General features: G+C 37.3%; 2 protein-coding genes across 3 annotated transcripts in view; one reads left to right on the plus strand and one right to left on the minus strand.

Annotated features, from left to right (window-relative positions):
- Positions 1–13,387, plus strand: part of LOC100258316 (dihydroorotate dehydrogenase (quinone), mitochondrial) — a 29,311-nt gene extending 15,924 nt beyond the window's left edge. The window contains exons 9-11 of the mRNA XM_002267707.5: positions 7,669–7,706; positions 7,826–7,925; positions 13,025–13,387. Coding sequence (XP_002267743.1) covers positions 7,669–7,706; positions 7,826–7,925; positions 13,025–13,099 — 213 coding nt within the window. The 3' untranslated portion in view covers positions 13,100–13,387. The remainder of the gene's footprint in view (positions 1–7,668; positions 7,707–7,825; positions 7,926–13,024) is intronic.
- Positions 3,085–6,088, minus strand: LOC104880586 (uncharacterized). 2 transcript variants are annotated; one of them, XM_059740477.1, is made up of 4 exons: positions 4,955–6,084; positions 4,048–4,857; positions 3,834–3,952; positions 3,085–3,724 (listed from the first exon to the last, which is right to left on the minus strand). In XM_059740477.1, the coding sequence occupies exons 2-4, from the start codon at positions 4,574–4,576 to the stop codon at positions 3,239–3,241; spliced, it is 1,134 nt and encodes a 377-aa protein (XP_059596460.1). In that variant the 5' UTR covers positions 4,577–4,857; positions 4,955–6,084; the 3' UTR covers positions 3,085–3,238. The 2 variants fall into 2 exon arrangements, with proteins under 2 accessions (XP_059596460.1, XP_010655898.1); XM_010657596.3 differs by lacking the exons at positions 3,085–3,724; positions 3,834–3,952 and having other exon boundaries at positions 4,572–4,857; positions 4,955–6,088.
- Positions 13,388–15,381: the final 1,994 nt, after the last annotated feature.

Here is a 15,381-nt window from a genome sequence, read left to right on the forward strand (position 1 = left end):
ACCTTATAATAATGACTACATGCAATACTATTATCAGAATTTGATTTTAATTTTAATTTTTTTCAAGGGTTTATTTCATTCAAATCCCCTGAAGTTGGGGCTAAATACACCTAGCCACCATGAGTTTGAAATCTGATCAAATATCTCCCCTCCCCTTTTCATTGTTATTTTCACTCACCATCCCTTTTATTTAAAATAACAGAGGTATTTGATGAAATTTTAAACTTATGGTTGTTAAGTATATTTCGCTTAAACCTCAAGTAAGTGAGTGAAATTTACTCTTTTTTTTTAATTATCACAAAAAGTACATAAAAAATGAAAAATAACAGAACTGAGTTTGAGTTTGGACATGTGGCCTTGGTTCTACTTTTGAGTTATATCCAAGTTGCTCCTGGACTCCCCTTAAAAGACTGAAGCAATAAGGTGGCCTACCTTGGCTATGAGATGGGACACTTAGCCAGTCCAGTCAGTCCTTGCTTTTGCTATCACGCCAACAACCTGAAGCCAATCTCAATGGATTGAGGTTGTCTGTCACAGAACCACAACCAAGAAAACTTGCTATCATGTCTAGAAGATTTTAGGACTTCTCAGTCATTGCAGTAGATCTGGGCAGGCATCAAGCAGTGGTGTAAGGATAAAGAGGTTGTTGGCCACATTGTATACCTTGTACCTAGTGGGCACACTTATTCCATGCATGGTGTCTGATAGGCCCCACTTTAATAGCTTTGCTAATTGAACTGCAAGCTCATATTTCTATGTCGCTTCTCATTTTCTTTATTGCCGCGTGTCAGTTATTGCCACATGGCGGATAGCCTATTGACATTAGTCATCTGAATGCATGGATTTTTCACCAAGGTCGGCGCATTTATCATTGAGTATACACAGCTTTGAAAAGTGGCTTGTTTATAGCATCAGTCATTTTAACATCAAGTACCCATAGGCTTGTTTATCAGCAACATTCATTCGCACATTAAGTACCCAAAATGTTGCTTTTTTTTCTTGGACTGATACTGTGAGTTCTTGTATTGTTTACGCTTATGAGTTGATTTTAATGCCCTTTTAGAGGTTCTTTGTACATATATGAGCAGGTTAATTCACTTCTCCTTTTTGAGTTTTTTGTTTCTATAGAGGATGGCTCTATTAGTCTTGTTTGTATTTGTAATCCTTTTTTGACAGGAAAACAAAATTATATCAACAACACTGATAAAATAAAGGCACAACAAAATACAGGGGACATGAGGTATACAAGGACATCAAAACGGCGAAAAAAGAAGAAAGAAACAAAAAATCTTCCCTCCTTTATATGGATCCTAACTAGTCAACTAGATCTAGAATAGAAATGGAGCTTGCATCCATGGACTTCTCAGTGAACAATAGAGGAGCATATGAAAACAACATTTTGAGGGCTTGATTGAACTGTCCCTGATTTTTAAAAGACGTGCTATTCCCATCTTCCCATAAGGACCAAAATAAGCACAGTGGGGCTGCCTCCACACTTCCCTCTGGGTTTTTCCCCACAAACCTTCCTTGGTAATACCCATTCCACTTCAAAAGGCAAAAATAGCAGGTTCCACAAGACCTTTGACGCAATGAAGGAGGGTGTGATTAGTTGTTTCTTCTTCCATTTGTGGAGATCAACGATTTGCCAAAGACCATTCTCTCCTTTTCAACCTATCTAAGGTCAAAATACTCCTTCACACAGCCTCCCATGCAAAGAATGCCATTTTCATAGGAACCCTAGAATTCCAGACCACTTCCATAAGGAAATCACCTTCTTCCTCTGGCTTAAGAAAAGTGTAGAAAATTTTCACAAAATTTTCCTTCCTTTTGAGTTATTTCAAATCAACCTTTCCTCACTGTTTTGCATCACTGGATGCTTTTGGATCCTTAAGAAATCTCCAACCACCTCTAACTCCAAATCATGGAACTCTCTTTAGAAACAAGGACCCTAATGATCATCCCCCTCAAAGTCCTCTTGTACCTCTGCCGCCCAAGTGTCCTTTGAATTGGTCAAGGCATACGAAGTGGGGAATGCATCATTCAAGGCAAAGTCCCCGCACCAAAAATCCTTTCAAAACTTGACTTTTTTTTTTCCATCACCTACTACTAATAGCCTTCAACAAGCCTACCATGTAGTCTTCCCACACAACACTGCAACACCAAGCGCCACTTCTTCCCTATACTGTCCTATAACCTGCCTCCACAAGTACTCCCTTTCAGTAGCAAACCTCCACTTCCATTTACCTAGCAACAATTTATTGAGCATGGATAAGTCCCCAATACCGAACCCTCCTTTCTTCTTTTCCATGTAGACAATTGACCTTCACCAAGTGGGGCTTTTTCGCAAGGGCTCCCCCCTTCCAAAATAAGTCTCTTTGGATCTTTCAAGCCTCAAAATCGACTTTTTTGGAAGGAGGAAAAAGACAAAGTAAATTTAGTAAGCTTGGGAAATTACTTTTGATCAATTTAAGCCTCCTACCTTGGAAAGGTATTGACGCATCCTGATAGTGAGCCTTTTGTGGAACCTTTTTTCTACCACATCCTAAGTTGCCACTAACTTAAAAGAGGCCCTCAGTAGAAGTCTAAGTTAGGTTGTTGGGAGTTTCCCCACCCTACATCCCAAAAAAGCTGCCAATCCCTTTATAGTAGGCACTTTCCCTACAAGAATTAACACGCTCTTCTCCAAAATAATCTTCAACCAGATGTTGTGATGAGGATGGATCTCTAAGATATACATCAAGAAAGAGAATTTGTATTAGTTGCAATTAAAGTAGGATTAATATTACTTGAAATTAAATTAGGATTAGTATTAGTATTAGTTAGAATTAAATTACTATTAATATCCATAGTTTTAAAAGGCTCAAGGCGTACCAAGGCGCAAAGTAGTCCTGGAGCCTGAGGCGCAAGGCGCATCTAAGGCGCGGGCTTTAGTGAAGTGAGGCGCACCCTAATTTACATATATATTTTTATATAATATAATCAAATTTAACAATCATTTATTTGTCCTAAACACATAAATTATCAAATATCATCCAAAACTTCAATTTAATAAACAAAAAACATAAAAATAAAGAACTCCAAGCATAAAAACAAATCCAAATCCATATTGCTAATTGCCTAATACATATCCAAATCCAAAGTTTCCAAACCTAAAGGTCCAAAACATGAAATTTGTCCACAATTCAAAAACATCATTAAAAAACACTTAAATCACAAATTTGTCCACAACAAGCAATCATCACTCCTCCTCTAAATCAACAAAATCATCATCATCATCATTTCCATCACCACATTTGTAGCCTTCCCCATCTTCTTCATCTGCTGAATCAACCATGTCTCCATCTTCATCTTCATCTATTAGTGAATAAGAAGGCAAAGTTCTAGAACTTGAAGCTATCCCCCTTGTTGGTGGTATTATGCTTGAGCTTGCTCTAGCTCTAGCTCTAGTATCAAACCTGGCCTCCTCAGCTCCAGCAGCTCTAGCAACATCACCCCATGTCAAATTGTCATCATCAAATACAAAATCATCTTGTGCACCTCCATGAGAATCCTCATCTTCCATTCTCCCTATCAACCATTCATTGCTATCATCTATATCTTTCAAGGAAATTGGGTCAATGGTGTTACGTTCATTGTATCTTCTCTTCAAGGCTCGATTATACTTGATGTACACCAAATCATTCAAGCGTTGATGATCTAACCTATTTCTCCTCTTGCTATGAATCTGCAAAAATTCATAAGCTCATAAATATATTTTAAAATTTTAATTTTTAAGTTACATTCAAGACTCTATTAGACTATTACTTGTAATTATTTTGGATTTGGTCACTCACATTTTCAAAGATGCTCCAATTCCGTTCACAACCTGATGCACTGCATGTTAAGTTGAGGACTTTCATTGCAAACTTTTGCAAATTTGGAGCTGAAGCTCCATATGCAGCCCACCATTCAGCTGTAGTATAGATATTAACAATTTAGTGAAACAATTCACCTATTTTAGCAAAAATACAATCTAATCATTTAAATAAACAAAACTAAATAACTAACCTGGTGCTCTAGTCTTTCTTGTCCTAACAGCTAACTCATTCCCGAATAGTCCTTGGGCATTTGTGAACAAACTCACTTCGGCCACAACTTTTTCTTGCTTAGCAGGGTCTCTTGTTAGCCTTAAGATGCATTTATACAAATCACTCATAATCTCGGCATCATGCTCTATTTCTGGCTTATCATAGAAGAATTCTGGGTTCAAAAAGTACCCTGCTGCATGCAAAGGCCGATGAAGTTGAATCTCCCACCTCTTATCAATGATGTTGAAGATTTCTTTGTACTTCTCTTCATTTCCATTAAAACTTCTCACAATTGCATCCTTAGCTCTATTCATGGCCTCATAGATGTATCCCATAGGAGCTTTTTTTTCACCATCAACCAAACGAAGCACACGAACTAGGGGACTCGAAACCTTTAAGCAAAACACAATAGTGTTCCAAAATGAAGGCATTAGAACTATGTTGGCTATAGTTTTCCTCTTCTGCTCTTTTGCCCATTTACTATCTGACCAATCTGAGCTTGTAAACATCTTCCTCAAATTGTTTTTTTGTTCATGCAATCGCGATAATGTGATGAAAGCAGTTGCAAACCGAGTCTTAGCAGGCCTAAGCAATTCCCTTTATCCAGTAAACCGCCTCATCATGTTGAGTAGCCCTGAGCGATTATAAATATACCCATTTAGTGATATAGCCCTCTCCAATGTCCTCTTGATGTTTGGTAGCTTTCCAATATCTTCCAACATCAAGTCAAGGCAATGTGCAGCACATGGTGTCCAATACAAATGTGGACGCTTTAATTCTAACAACCTCCCTATATGAAATTGTAGATAATAAATTTACATAAGTTCTCAAGATAAATAATTCAAATTTTAAAAGTAAATAAAAATTCAAGAAATAGTATTTATTACCTGCCATCACATAACTTGAGTGATTATCTGTTATAACTTGAATAACATTCTCTTCACCAACTTGCTCTACCCATTTGTCAAGTAACTCAAACATCTTTTCTCCCGTCTTAATCATTGAAGAAGCATCAATGGATTGCATGAACATGGTTCCCTTTGAACAATTAACCAAAAAGTTCACCAAAGTTCTCTCTTTCCTATCGGTCCATCCATCCGACATAATTGAACATCCATTTTTCCCCCATTCCACCATATGATCTTTCATCAAATCTTTTGTGAGAGCCAATTCTTTCTTAAGGTTAGTAACTCTTACCTCATGAAAAGTTGGTCCCTTCATACCCACACCATATTGGCCAATAGCCTCAATCATTGGTTGGAAACTTGGATATGTGACTGCATTAAATGGAATAGCAGCCTCATACATCCATCTTGTGATAAGCGTGCAAGCTCTTTCTCTTGCTTCCTTTTTGTAGGCATCATTGATGGTAGTTTGATTCATCTTTCCACTCCTTTGATTTTGAACAACCATCTCTGCATTAGGAGTGAAAAAATGATCCATAGGACCTTTTTGTCTTGGTTTTTTTGAAGAAAACGTCCTACCACCACTTCCTCCTCGGTTACTACCTCCACTAGAAATGTTGGTGACATTCGTTCTACTATTAATCTCCTCACCAATATCTTCATCTTCCAAACCAAACAAATCTTCATTAACATATTCGCACCCCATATTCATTTGCTCTTTTTGATTTTTCTTGGAACTCATATACTCTTCCATTTCTTCTCTAACATGTTCCGGACATTTTCTACACTTTTTAGCATTTCTATATCCACCAACAAGATGTTGTTTGTGTCTATAGATGCCTCCTTTGGTTACTTTATCACAAAAAATGCATATGATGGTGTTCAAATTTTTTTCATTAACCAAACGACCATATTTCCACCCCGGATCTCTTCTTCCACTTGCACTAGAGTCCACTTGAGTTTCACTCTCATTATCCATCTTGCAAACAAATTATCTATACTCCACAATAAAATAATTATAATTAAATTAAGAAAAAAAATTGAAAAAAAAATGCATATCACATTATCAAATATCACATTAACAACAAATATGCATGAGTGCTTTTTATTTATTTATTTTTATTTTGTAAAATTTTCATGTCAAAAACTCAAAATATAATATTTATATTTAAAAAAAAAAATTACCAATGAGAGTTATGAGGTAAGAATGGAAAAAAATACAGAAAAGTGAAGAAAAAAGAAAAATACCGAGGTCCGGAAGGTACGTGACTATTTCCCCTTTATTTTGTCCTATTTTTCCCCTATTTTTCTTCTTCTTTTTCTTCTTCTTCTTCACTTCTCCAGCACGGAAGAGGCTAGGGCAAAAAATGGCAGTGGTCTCGAGTTGAGAAAGACCAGAAAAGGGGGTTGGATGGAAGGAGTTTTTTTTTTTTAAAGAACAGGGTCCAAAACGACGTCGTTTTGGTCCCTGTTCACTTAAGTGCATAGTGTCCAAAACGGCGTCGTTTTGGGCCCAGAAAATAAAAATAAAAACTAGGGCTGCTGCCCCGTCTCTGCAACCCGACTGGAGGAGGAAGAAGAAGAAGAAGAAGAAGAAGAAGAAGAATTCGTTTCTGATCAAAAAAAAAAAAAAAAAAAAAAAAAAAAAGAAGAAGAAGCAGAAGGAGAAGGAGAAGGAGGAGCGCGTACCTGGTCAGGCCGTCGGAGGCGACTCGGGCGACCGCCTCGCGCCTTGCTGGAGGTGAGCGCCTTGCGCGCCTAAGCGGCGCCTTCGTGAAGGGGCGTCGCCTCTCTTCAGGCGAGGCGCCGGAGGGTGGCGTCGCGCCGCCCCGAGCCTAGGCGCGCCTTTCAGAACTATGTTAATATCTGTTGGAGTTAAATTAGGATTAGCTAACTAGGTTATAAGACAATTAGAATTAGAATCATAATGAGTTATTAGAATCCTAGTAGACTTTGAATTTTTTAGATAATTTTATAAATAAGGCTAATCAATGTAAATCAAATGAATGAATTGATTAATGTTAATAATATTATGTTGTTTTATTGCAAGTGTTGTAATCCTCAATGGTGAGATTCCATTGATTTTCTTCTAGATGAGACTCCTAGAAGGCCTTGGTAAGACTCAAGGTTTCCATCTCATCTTTGTCATTTCGTCTTTTTCTCTATTTTGTTTTTTTGTTTTTTTCTTTCTCTATCATAAACTTTATTCCTTGTTCCTCACCTTACACTGTAAAAATAAAAACTCTAGCCGACCTATTTGAGTGTAGGCAACCATCCTAGGGTTGTCTTACATCATGCTGCTTCAAACCATATGAATGACCAGCTCAAGTACTTCAATTGCTCCTCACAGGTATCACAAAAAATAGAGTGTTGTCTGCAAACAAGAGGTGGGGTACCTCTATCCCCTTACCACCCCTCCCTCCCACCTTAAAGCTTGAAATGAAACTGCCTTCCTCTACTCTTTTTAAAATACAACTGAGTGTCTTCAATGCCAGGACAAATAAGGTGACAAAGGGTCACCTTAAACGTAGATGCTGTTGTGTTCGTATTTGTAGTGATGATGTTAGTTTATCATTTTCCTTTGGATCAGCTTGAAGAATTGCTCATTGTTCGATCTTTGTGTTCCTTTCCTTTTCCAGTGAATTTAAATTGTCATGCATAAATCCCTGATGCAAAATTTTAATTATTTTTACCAGGGAAGAATACCTTTAATAGGCTGTGGGGGCATTAGCAGGTAAAATATCGGCACAACCTTGTCATCATGACAGCTGTGGGTCATATGTGTATATATATATATTCACCTTTTCTGAAGTCTTTTTTTTTTTTGAACTTTGTTTGATATGTTTGGTTCAGTGGTGAAGATGCATATAAAAAAATACGAGCAGGAGCAACTCTTGTTCAGCTTTATACACAGTTTGCTTATGAGGGTCCTGCCCTTATTCCTCAAATAAAGGTATTTACTCTGATGCTTTTCTAAATTTTTGGGGTTTCAAGGAAATCTATGAGAACTTAATTATTATATGTGTATACATGTTGCCTTTGCGGGGTTTGTGTGAAGAAACTTTTTGGTTATGTTCCCTGGTGAAAAATCTTTATATGGGATTCATTCCATCATATATGGCCACACAAAATCACTTGAATGAAAGACAGCTCTCTCAGCCATGACTTTCCTTCATTGCCATGCATGATAAGAATAACATAAAAAGCTGGTTTCTACTCATCAGATCTTGTAGGGTTGATTTCAGTTTCACAACTCCTACCCCTATTAGCAGTTGGCTATGTTGTTTGGACTTGGGTGTACTCATTAGATCTTGTAGGGTTGATTTCAGTTTCACAACTCCCATCCCTATTAGTGGTTGGCTATGTTGCTTGGACTTGAGGGCAGGTGCATATCTTGGAGTCAAATTCTTTGAACTCCCAAATTTAGGATACATGGAATCAGATAAAATGGATCCAGAATTTAGATATGGACATGGGGACAGGATGTTATAAATGGAATAAGGAAAACCCAATTAAAAGTAAGATATCTTTGCGAGGAATTTCCTTTATTTTTTCTTTTATCTTTTATCTTTCTTCTTATCCATTAATATTCTTAAACTCTCTCTTTTTTCAATGTAATAATCCACTAGGAAAGTTAAAAAAAATAATACACATCAAAATCAAACAGCCATAACTTAAGCAAATTAGAAGTATCTGACTAGGATCCCATGCCCACACCTATGGCAAATTATGTCGACATGGGTACATAAGGTGAAGTTGGAGAATCCGAGCATCATATGTAGTTGGTGTTGGCAAAGCCAGAAATTTAATTCAATTACAGTCATCTGCATCATATTTCTAACTTATGAATAAGATCAAGGTGAGTAATCCTAAATGTCATTCTATAATTGATTATTTTTTATGTGCAGATGACTTTCAGCTTTGTGCATTATCTATGAGTTAAGGATGTAGGTTATCAAAATCTATCTGTTGAGGATGTGTGGCTTTGCAGGGGTGAACTAATTGGGTTAACTTTTGACATGGAAATACGGACAGATCCATTATGAACTTGGAAATTTTCGTTCTTCTGATTCTCCTTGAACCAATCTTAGGATCCATAGGGTGAAATTCTAAATCAAATTCCTTTGGGGCCACTAGTAGTTTGTTCTGAACTTTGTCTTACAGCTCTGGTATAATATAAGTTTCATCTTGTGAATTGGCTCACCTAATAAGCTGGGTCGGTGGTGGAGACGGAGATGGTTTCGTTTAGAAAATGGGGGGAGCGCAGCTGGAATCTTAAAAAAAGTGTGAAAGTGTTGAAGCTGGGAGGACCTTTCTTTTTTCTGGTGTTTGAAGATGAAGAGGAGGCAGAGAGAGTGTTAAAGAGGGGGACGTGATGCTTTAAGGATAAAGTGCTGCACTTAGAGAGATGGAGTGAGGAGGCGGGGTGCTTGCAGGTAGGAAGCCAAGCAAAAGAATTTTGGGTGAGGGTGGTGGGACTTCTGCTTCACTGTTGGAGTGGAGAGATGTTTAAAAGAATTGATGACTGCTGTGGAGGTTTTGTTGAGGTGGATGAAACAAAAAGTTGTTCTCAGCTTCAATGGGCCAGAATTTTGGTGAAGAATGGGGGGAAATTTTTTCCGGGAACAATGCATTTAGTGGTGAATTCTTATTGTTATGCAATCCAGTTGTGCTGGGAGGTGCTGCCATGGATCTCTGCAGTGGTGAGGCTGGAGAAAAGGGGAGTGGAGGGGTGGGCTTAAGTGAGAAGGAGGGGTCTGCTAGGCTTGTTGGTTGCAAGCTCGTTTGTGAGGTTGTTCAAGCCCAAGGAAACTTAGGCCTGGAGTATGAAGGCCCTGCAATCATTTCTAGTTCTAGAATGGGTTGGGCTTTGAAAGAAAGGGAGACAAGCGGGCCCAAGGCATGTTGGGAGGAGGGGCAACCCAGCATAGGTGTGGAGCGGGCTTCTTGTGACGACCCTTCAAACATTCTATGGGATGGGCTGAGCTGTGTGGACAGCAGGCCCAAGTCGGTTTGGAAAGAGGGGCAGACTAGTGTTGGAGCTATTTGGGCTTCGAATCCTCAGAGGGCCTTTTTGGATGAACCTTTAAAAGAGGCTAGGGCTTTGTTTTGTCGACTGCGATTAGAAGGGTGGTTTGCAGAAGAGCTTCTGGCCGGCGGGATTGTTCTGAAGTAGAGAAAGGGGCGTCAGGAAGGTTTTCCCTAGCGGACGCATGCCTTTTGGAGGAAGTTTCCAGGTATTCCCTGTTTGAGCCTTCTTTTGTTTGCGTTTGGGGGGGACGAGTCTCTTCTTCTTCTTCTTTCTCTGGGGTGGAGGGGGCTTTGATTGAGGTAGAGGAGAGCTGAGGTGTTGATGCCTTTTTGAAGGAAACCGAAGGGGAGTTGACGGTAAGTCCTCTGAATGTGTGTTTGGCGGAAGAAAGGCTCGGTGAGAAGGTTGTTGGCGGATCTTTCCCATTAAAAGAGGGGAGAGATGACAGGGTTGAAAAAGAGGGAGAGGATGTGGAGTTGTGGAGGTACAATTGTTTGGCGAAGTTTTGTCTTTGTTTGGGAATGCCCACTAAGGGTTTTGAAAGTGAGATTTTAAACACTTCTTAATAGAATGAGGGAAAGAAGAGACCGTTTTGAGAGGGTAAGCGGAAAAAAGAGGAAAGGACAGAGACCATCGAGATTTGACCGCAAGCTGAAGAAACTTGAATGGTCGGTAAATTACAGTGGGTCAGGAGGGGATTGGGGTCATCAACAATGTGTTAGATGAGGCTTCGAATCCTTTCGTGGAATGTAAGGGGGCTAAATGATAGAGACGAGAAAATTGATAAAGGATGTGATTAAAACCTAGAAGGTGGACTTAGTGTGTCTCTAGGAAACAAAAACTCAGGAGATGACTAGTGGAGTTGTGAGAAGTCTCGGGGTAGGAAGATGTTTGGAGTGGGGGGCTTTGAATTCAAGGGGTGCGGCGGGGCGGTTGTGGTGTTCTGGGATAATAGGGTGCTGTAGAAGATGGAGGTGGGTAAATATTCATTCTCTTGTCGCTTTAAGAATTGTGAGGATGGTTTTTGCTGGATTTTTTCAGGAGTGTATGGGCCCACTGTGAAGGTGGAGAGAGAAGATTTTTTGAGTGAGCTAGGGGCCATTAGAGGTTTGTGGAATGAGCCGTGGTGTGTAGCAGGAGACTTCAACATGATAAGATTCCCTTTTGAGCGTAGTAGAGGAGGCCGTTTGTCCCCGACAATGAGGAGATTCTCAGAGGTGGTTGAGGATTTAGAACTAAGGGACTTGTCTCTTCAAGGGGGGCTGTTCACGTGGAGTGAAGGTCTTAATAATTGGTTAAAGTCGAGAATTGATCGGTTCCTCATTTCTGAAGATTGGGAAGTTCATTTTCAGGGGGCCATTCAAGTTGTTCTAGCTAGGCTGGTTTTTGATCACTCTCCGATTCTTCTTGATGGGGGAGGAATGAGGAGAGGGCCCACACCTTTTAGATTTGAGAATATGTGGCTGAAGGAGGAGGGCTTTGAAGAGGTGTTGAGAAAGTGGTGGGAGGGGATTCAAGTTAGTGGGTCGGCCAACTTCATTTTGTCAGAAAAATTGAAGGCATTAAAACTGATTCTGAGAAGTTGGAATCAATAGGTTTTTGGTCAGATTGATTCTAAGAAGCATAAGGCATGGCATTTAATGGATTTTTGGGATAAGGAAGAGAGTGTTCGCTCTTTGTCTTTGGAAGAAGAAGAAGCTAGGAAGGAGGTAAGAGAGATGTATAAAAAGTGGGTTCTTTTAGAAGAAGTGTCGTGGAGGCATAAGTCTAGGGAAATTTGGCTGAAGGAGGGGGATAGAAACACAAGGTTTTTTCATTAGATGACTAGTGCTCATAGAAGGAGTCATCTAACTAGAGTAAAAGTGAATGGGAGGTGGTTCACTGAGGAAAGTGAAATCAAAGAGGAGGTGAGTAGAGCATTCCAAGGTCCGTTGGCAGATCCTGGTGATTGGAAGCCCGGTATAGATGGTTTGAATTTTGAGAGGCTAGAAGAGATGGATGTGGAGGGGCTGGAGAAGCCTTTCTCGGAGGAGGAGGTTTTTATAGATTGGGTGTGTTTGCGATGAGGGAAAAGGTTTTTTGTTTTTTTCCTTGTTGTTTGGGTCCTTTTGTAAGGGGGTGAGTTTCTCTATACTGTAATTCGGTGGGTCGCTATTTTAGCGCTTCTTTGCAATACAATTTTCTGCTTATTGATCAGAAGAAAAAAAAAAGAAAAAAAAAAGCTGAGTCTGGTGATGAGAAAATAACCAGTGGCAATGGAATCTTCTCTGTCCAAGGTGGGATTCTCGGGATATTCTTTTACATCCAGAAACTTAGCTTTGTTGAGTTGGGAATTGGAAACTCTTTACCACTGTCATATAGACATCAGTTGGATGATACCTAACACAAGAGTGAGGTCAGCTAAGGTTCTTCTACTAGCCAGGAAAGCCAAACTATAATGAGCTAAAATATTAATATTTCAATCAAGGAAACTAAATAATTAGAAATATTAAGTTTTAGACCTTATCTATCCTGAGGCAGTTAGTATACAGACAACATTTTAAAATTTGTTCTGAATTTCAGATACCTTACGAAGAATTGATTTGAACAGAAGCTTAGACGCAGCTTTCTTTGTGAAATTCATCAGTTAATTTCAAAATCTGCCAATTTAGTTAAAAGCCTAAGTTAATAGGATTTGGTTCACATTCACCTTAGGCCTTTACCTGCATGTGGGAGGCACTGACAACAAACAAATCACAAATTTGTAATTTAGAGATGATTAAACAAAGAAATAAATTGTGGAGGACTTGATCCTGAGACTTCCAATTAACCAGATGCCTGATACCATGTTGAGTTACTAATTTACTTGAAAGTTTAAGCTATTATGATTTCGACTCACAAGTATATCATGTTCTAACACCCATGATGAGCATAGGTGATTAAACTTTTAAGACAATATTTCAAATGCATTCCTCAGTGTTAGGTGATTCTTTTTTCTGCCTAGTGTTCTTAACACGTTATGGTCTTCATTTGTTTTGTAGGCTGAACTGGCCGAATACTTGGAAAGGGATGGTTTCAAGTCCATCCATGAGGCAGTTGGTGCTGATTGTAGATGATTTTGGTTCCAGGGCTCCCAAAAAGATTTGGGGGTGTATTTATTTGATTTGTTGGGTGATTTTCCCATCATATACGGTTTCTTTTTTTCCTTTTACTTCTTCCATCTCTTCCTTCAGCCATTTTTTGGAATGAATAAGAGCAGAAAATTTTGAAGTTCTGAATTTGACTGGCATTTTGGGAATTTTTGCCATGAAATTCTAGTAGTGAACTGTGTTTTGTTGAATTGATCATAGAAACCATGTTTGAAGGAAGGAGGAAATGAGGAAAGCTTGGAGTTTGCTTGGAAATTGGTTTTGTAAGTAGTTTTCTGCTTTTTAGTACAGAAAACAGGTTCTGACTTCAAAGCATCGACACATTTCGACTGAACGGTTTTTTGAAGATTTGTTCCCAAATTAAGGTGACTTTTATATATATATATATATATTTAAGGTGTTCTCGTCCTTTTGATTCAGATCGATTCTTGGAAGCGTTTATGATCTTTCTAATACTTGAAAGATAAAATTTTTTAAATGTTAAAAATGTTAGAAATATTTTCTAAAATCGCTAACAAACTCTGAAACTTGAGAAACAATGAGAAACAAAGAGAAACAAAGACGGTAGGTACCTTTAGGAACGGTTTTTACTTATTTTTCATGTTGTCATGTCCTATAAAACAAAAAATAAGATTTATTAGTAATATTTTTTAAGATAGTTTTTAAAAGGCAGTTTGGTAGTATTTTTTAAAATGGGTTTTTAAAAATAGTTTTTGACAATTGATTTTAAAAATGATTTTTAATTGTTTTCAGAACAATTTTAATTGTCCCAAAAATAGAATTCTTTGTAAATTTAAATATGGAAAATATGTATTTTTATTTATTTTTCATAAAGATAATGTGTACTTTTATGCATCTGTTTTCACTTTTTAATTAGATTATTCTAAAAAGACAATTTGTATTCCAAATAAGCATTGCCAACAAATTGTCTAAAAAAAAAAAAATGAAATTGTTGTATGGGAAGAAGAAAGGGGGGAAGAAATAAATTAAAAGGGTGTGAATCATATTTCATTCCATTGCTAGTTGTCCTTTTTTTAATAGAAAAGCAGGAGGAGATATGTCATAACAAATTTCTTATTTCATAACATTCCTCCTTTGATATTTCATTAAAACCTTAGGAAAAAACTAGTAGAAAAAACTCTAGTAAAGGCAAAAGATTGTAATATTTTTTAAATGATCTAATTTTATAATTATGTTTCTTAAAAAACTTTGCTAGTAAAACATGGTAAGACATACATAATCTGGACGAAAGAAAAAAGAGTATAATGTATCCATATCAATATGCTCCCCTTCATGTAGGCATAATGATGCTATTTTTTTTTACACTTAGATCTCTTAATCATCGAATTCCATGTTATATCTTAACTTTTTAGATCTAGTAAATGGAAATGCTTTTGTGAATAGATTTGCTAGATTATCATATGATCAGATCTTTTGAATACTAGTTTTACCGTTTTCTTGGAGCTCATGAGCATAAAAGAATGGGGATAAACTTAATTTTGTTGCCTCCTTTGATTTGTGCCACACAAACAACATTATCTTTATATAGTTTGGTCAAATTATTTGTACTGGAGGGTAGCCCATATGATCCATTGAATATATTGGATCACTAACCTTAGCCATATTCATGACTTGCTTCATGAATTGCGGAGTATTTTTAAATAATTTGAAAAGGTAACTACCATTATTTGTTTGATAAATCTCTATGATTTGTTATATATCTTGTTTGAGATCAAGCTTTACAATCAATATTCACATATCCAAACAATTGAGATTTTGCTTATTTCAAATAAAATAATCATGTCGTTTATTCCATGAAGATATTATATATATTTGACTCCATTCCATTGTCTTCAAGTTATTATAGAATTGTATCTTCTAAGTTGATAAAAAATATTATATTTGGTCATGCACAATTTGTAAGATATATGAGGGTATCAATAACACCGAGATAAAGTATTTATAGACAAAGTATTTATTTGTTATGTCTTTAGAATGAAAAAAAGTTTTTTTTCTTTATAACATAGATATATTATTATTAAATGTGTATATATATATATATATATATATATATATATATATATATATATATATATATTTTAAGTTAGAAAATTGTTTTCAATAGGATTGTAAAGTTCAACTTGAACCTCAATCCAACCCAATTTCTAATATAAGTTCAATCCAAGTTCAACAAAATTAAATTTGGGTTAGTGTTTCTCTTAATCCAAATTGTGAAAAGGGTTGCCTAA

Source organism: Vitis vinifera, chromosome 10 (assembly GCF_030704535.1).
Source record: "Vitis vinifera cultivar Pinot Noir 40024 chromosome 10, ASM3070453v1".
NCBI lineage: Eukaryota > Viridiplantae > Streptophyta > Magnoliopsida > Vitales > Vitaceae > Vitis > Vitis vinifera.

Excerpts from the sequence above, each read along its gene's own strand:
- LOC104880586 (XM_010657596.3), bottom strand. The coding sequence starts at position 5,951 with ATGGATAATGAGAGTGAAACTCAAGTGGACTCTAGTGCAAGTGGAAGA. Across the intron at positions 4,858-4,954 it reads CTCAAGTTATGTGATGGCAG|GGAGGTTGTTAGAATTAAAG; the intron begins GTAATAAATACT and ends AATTTCATATAG.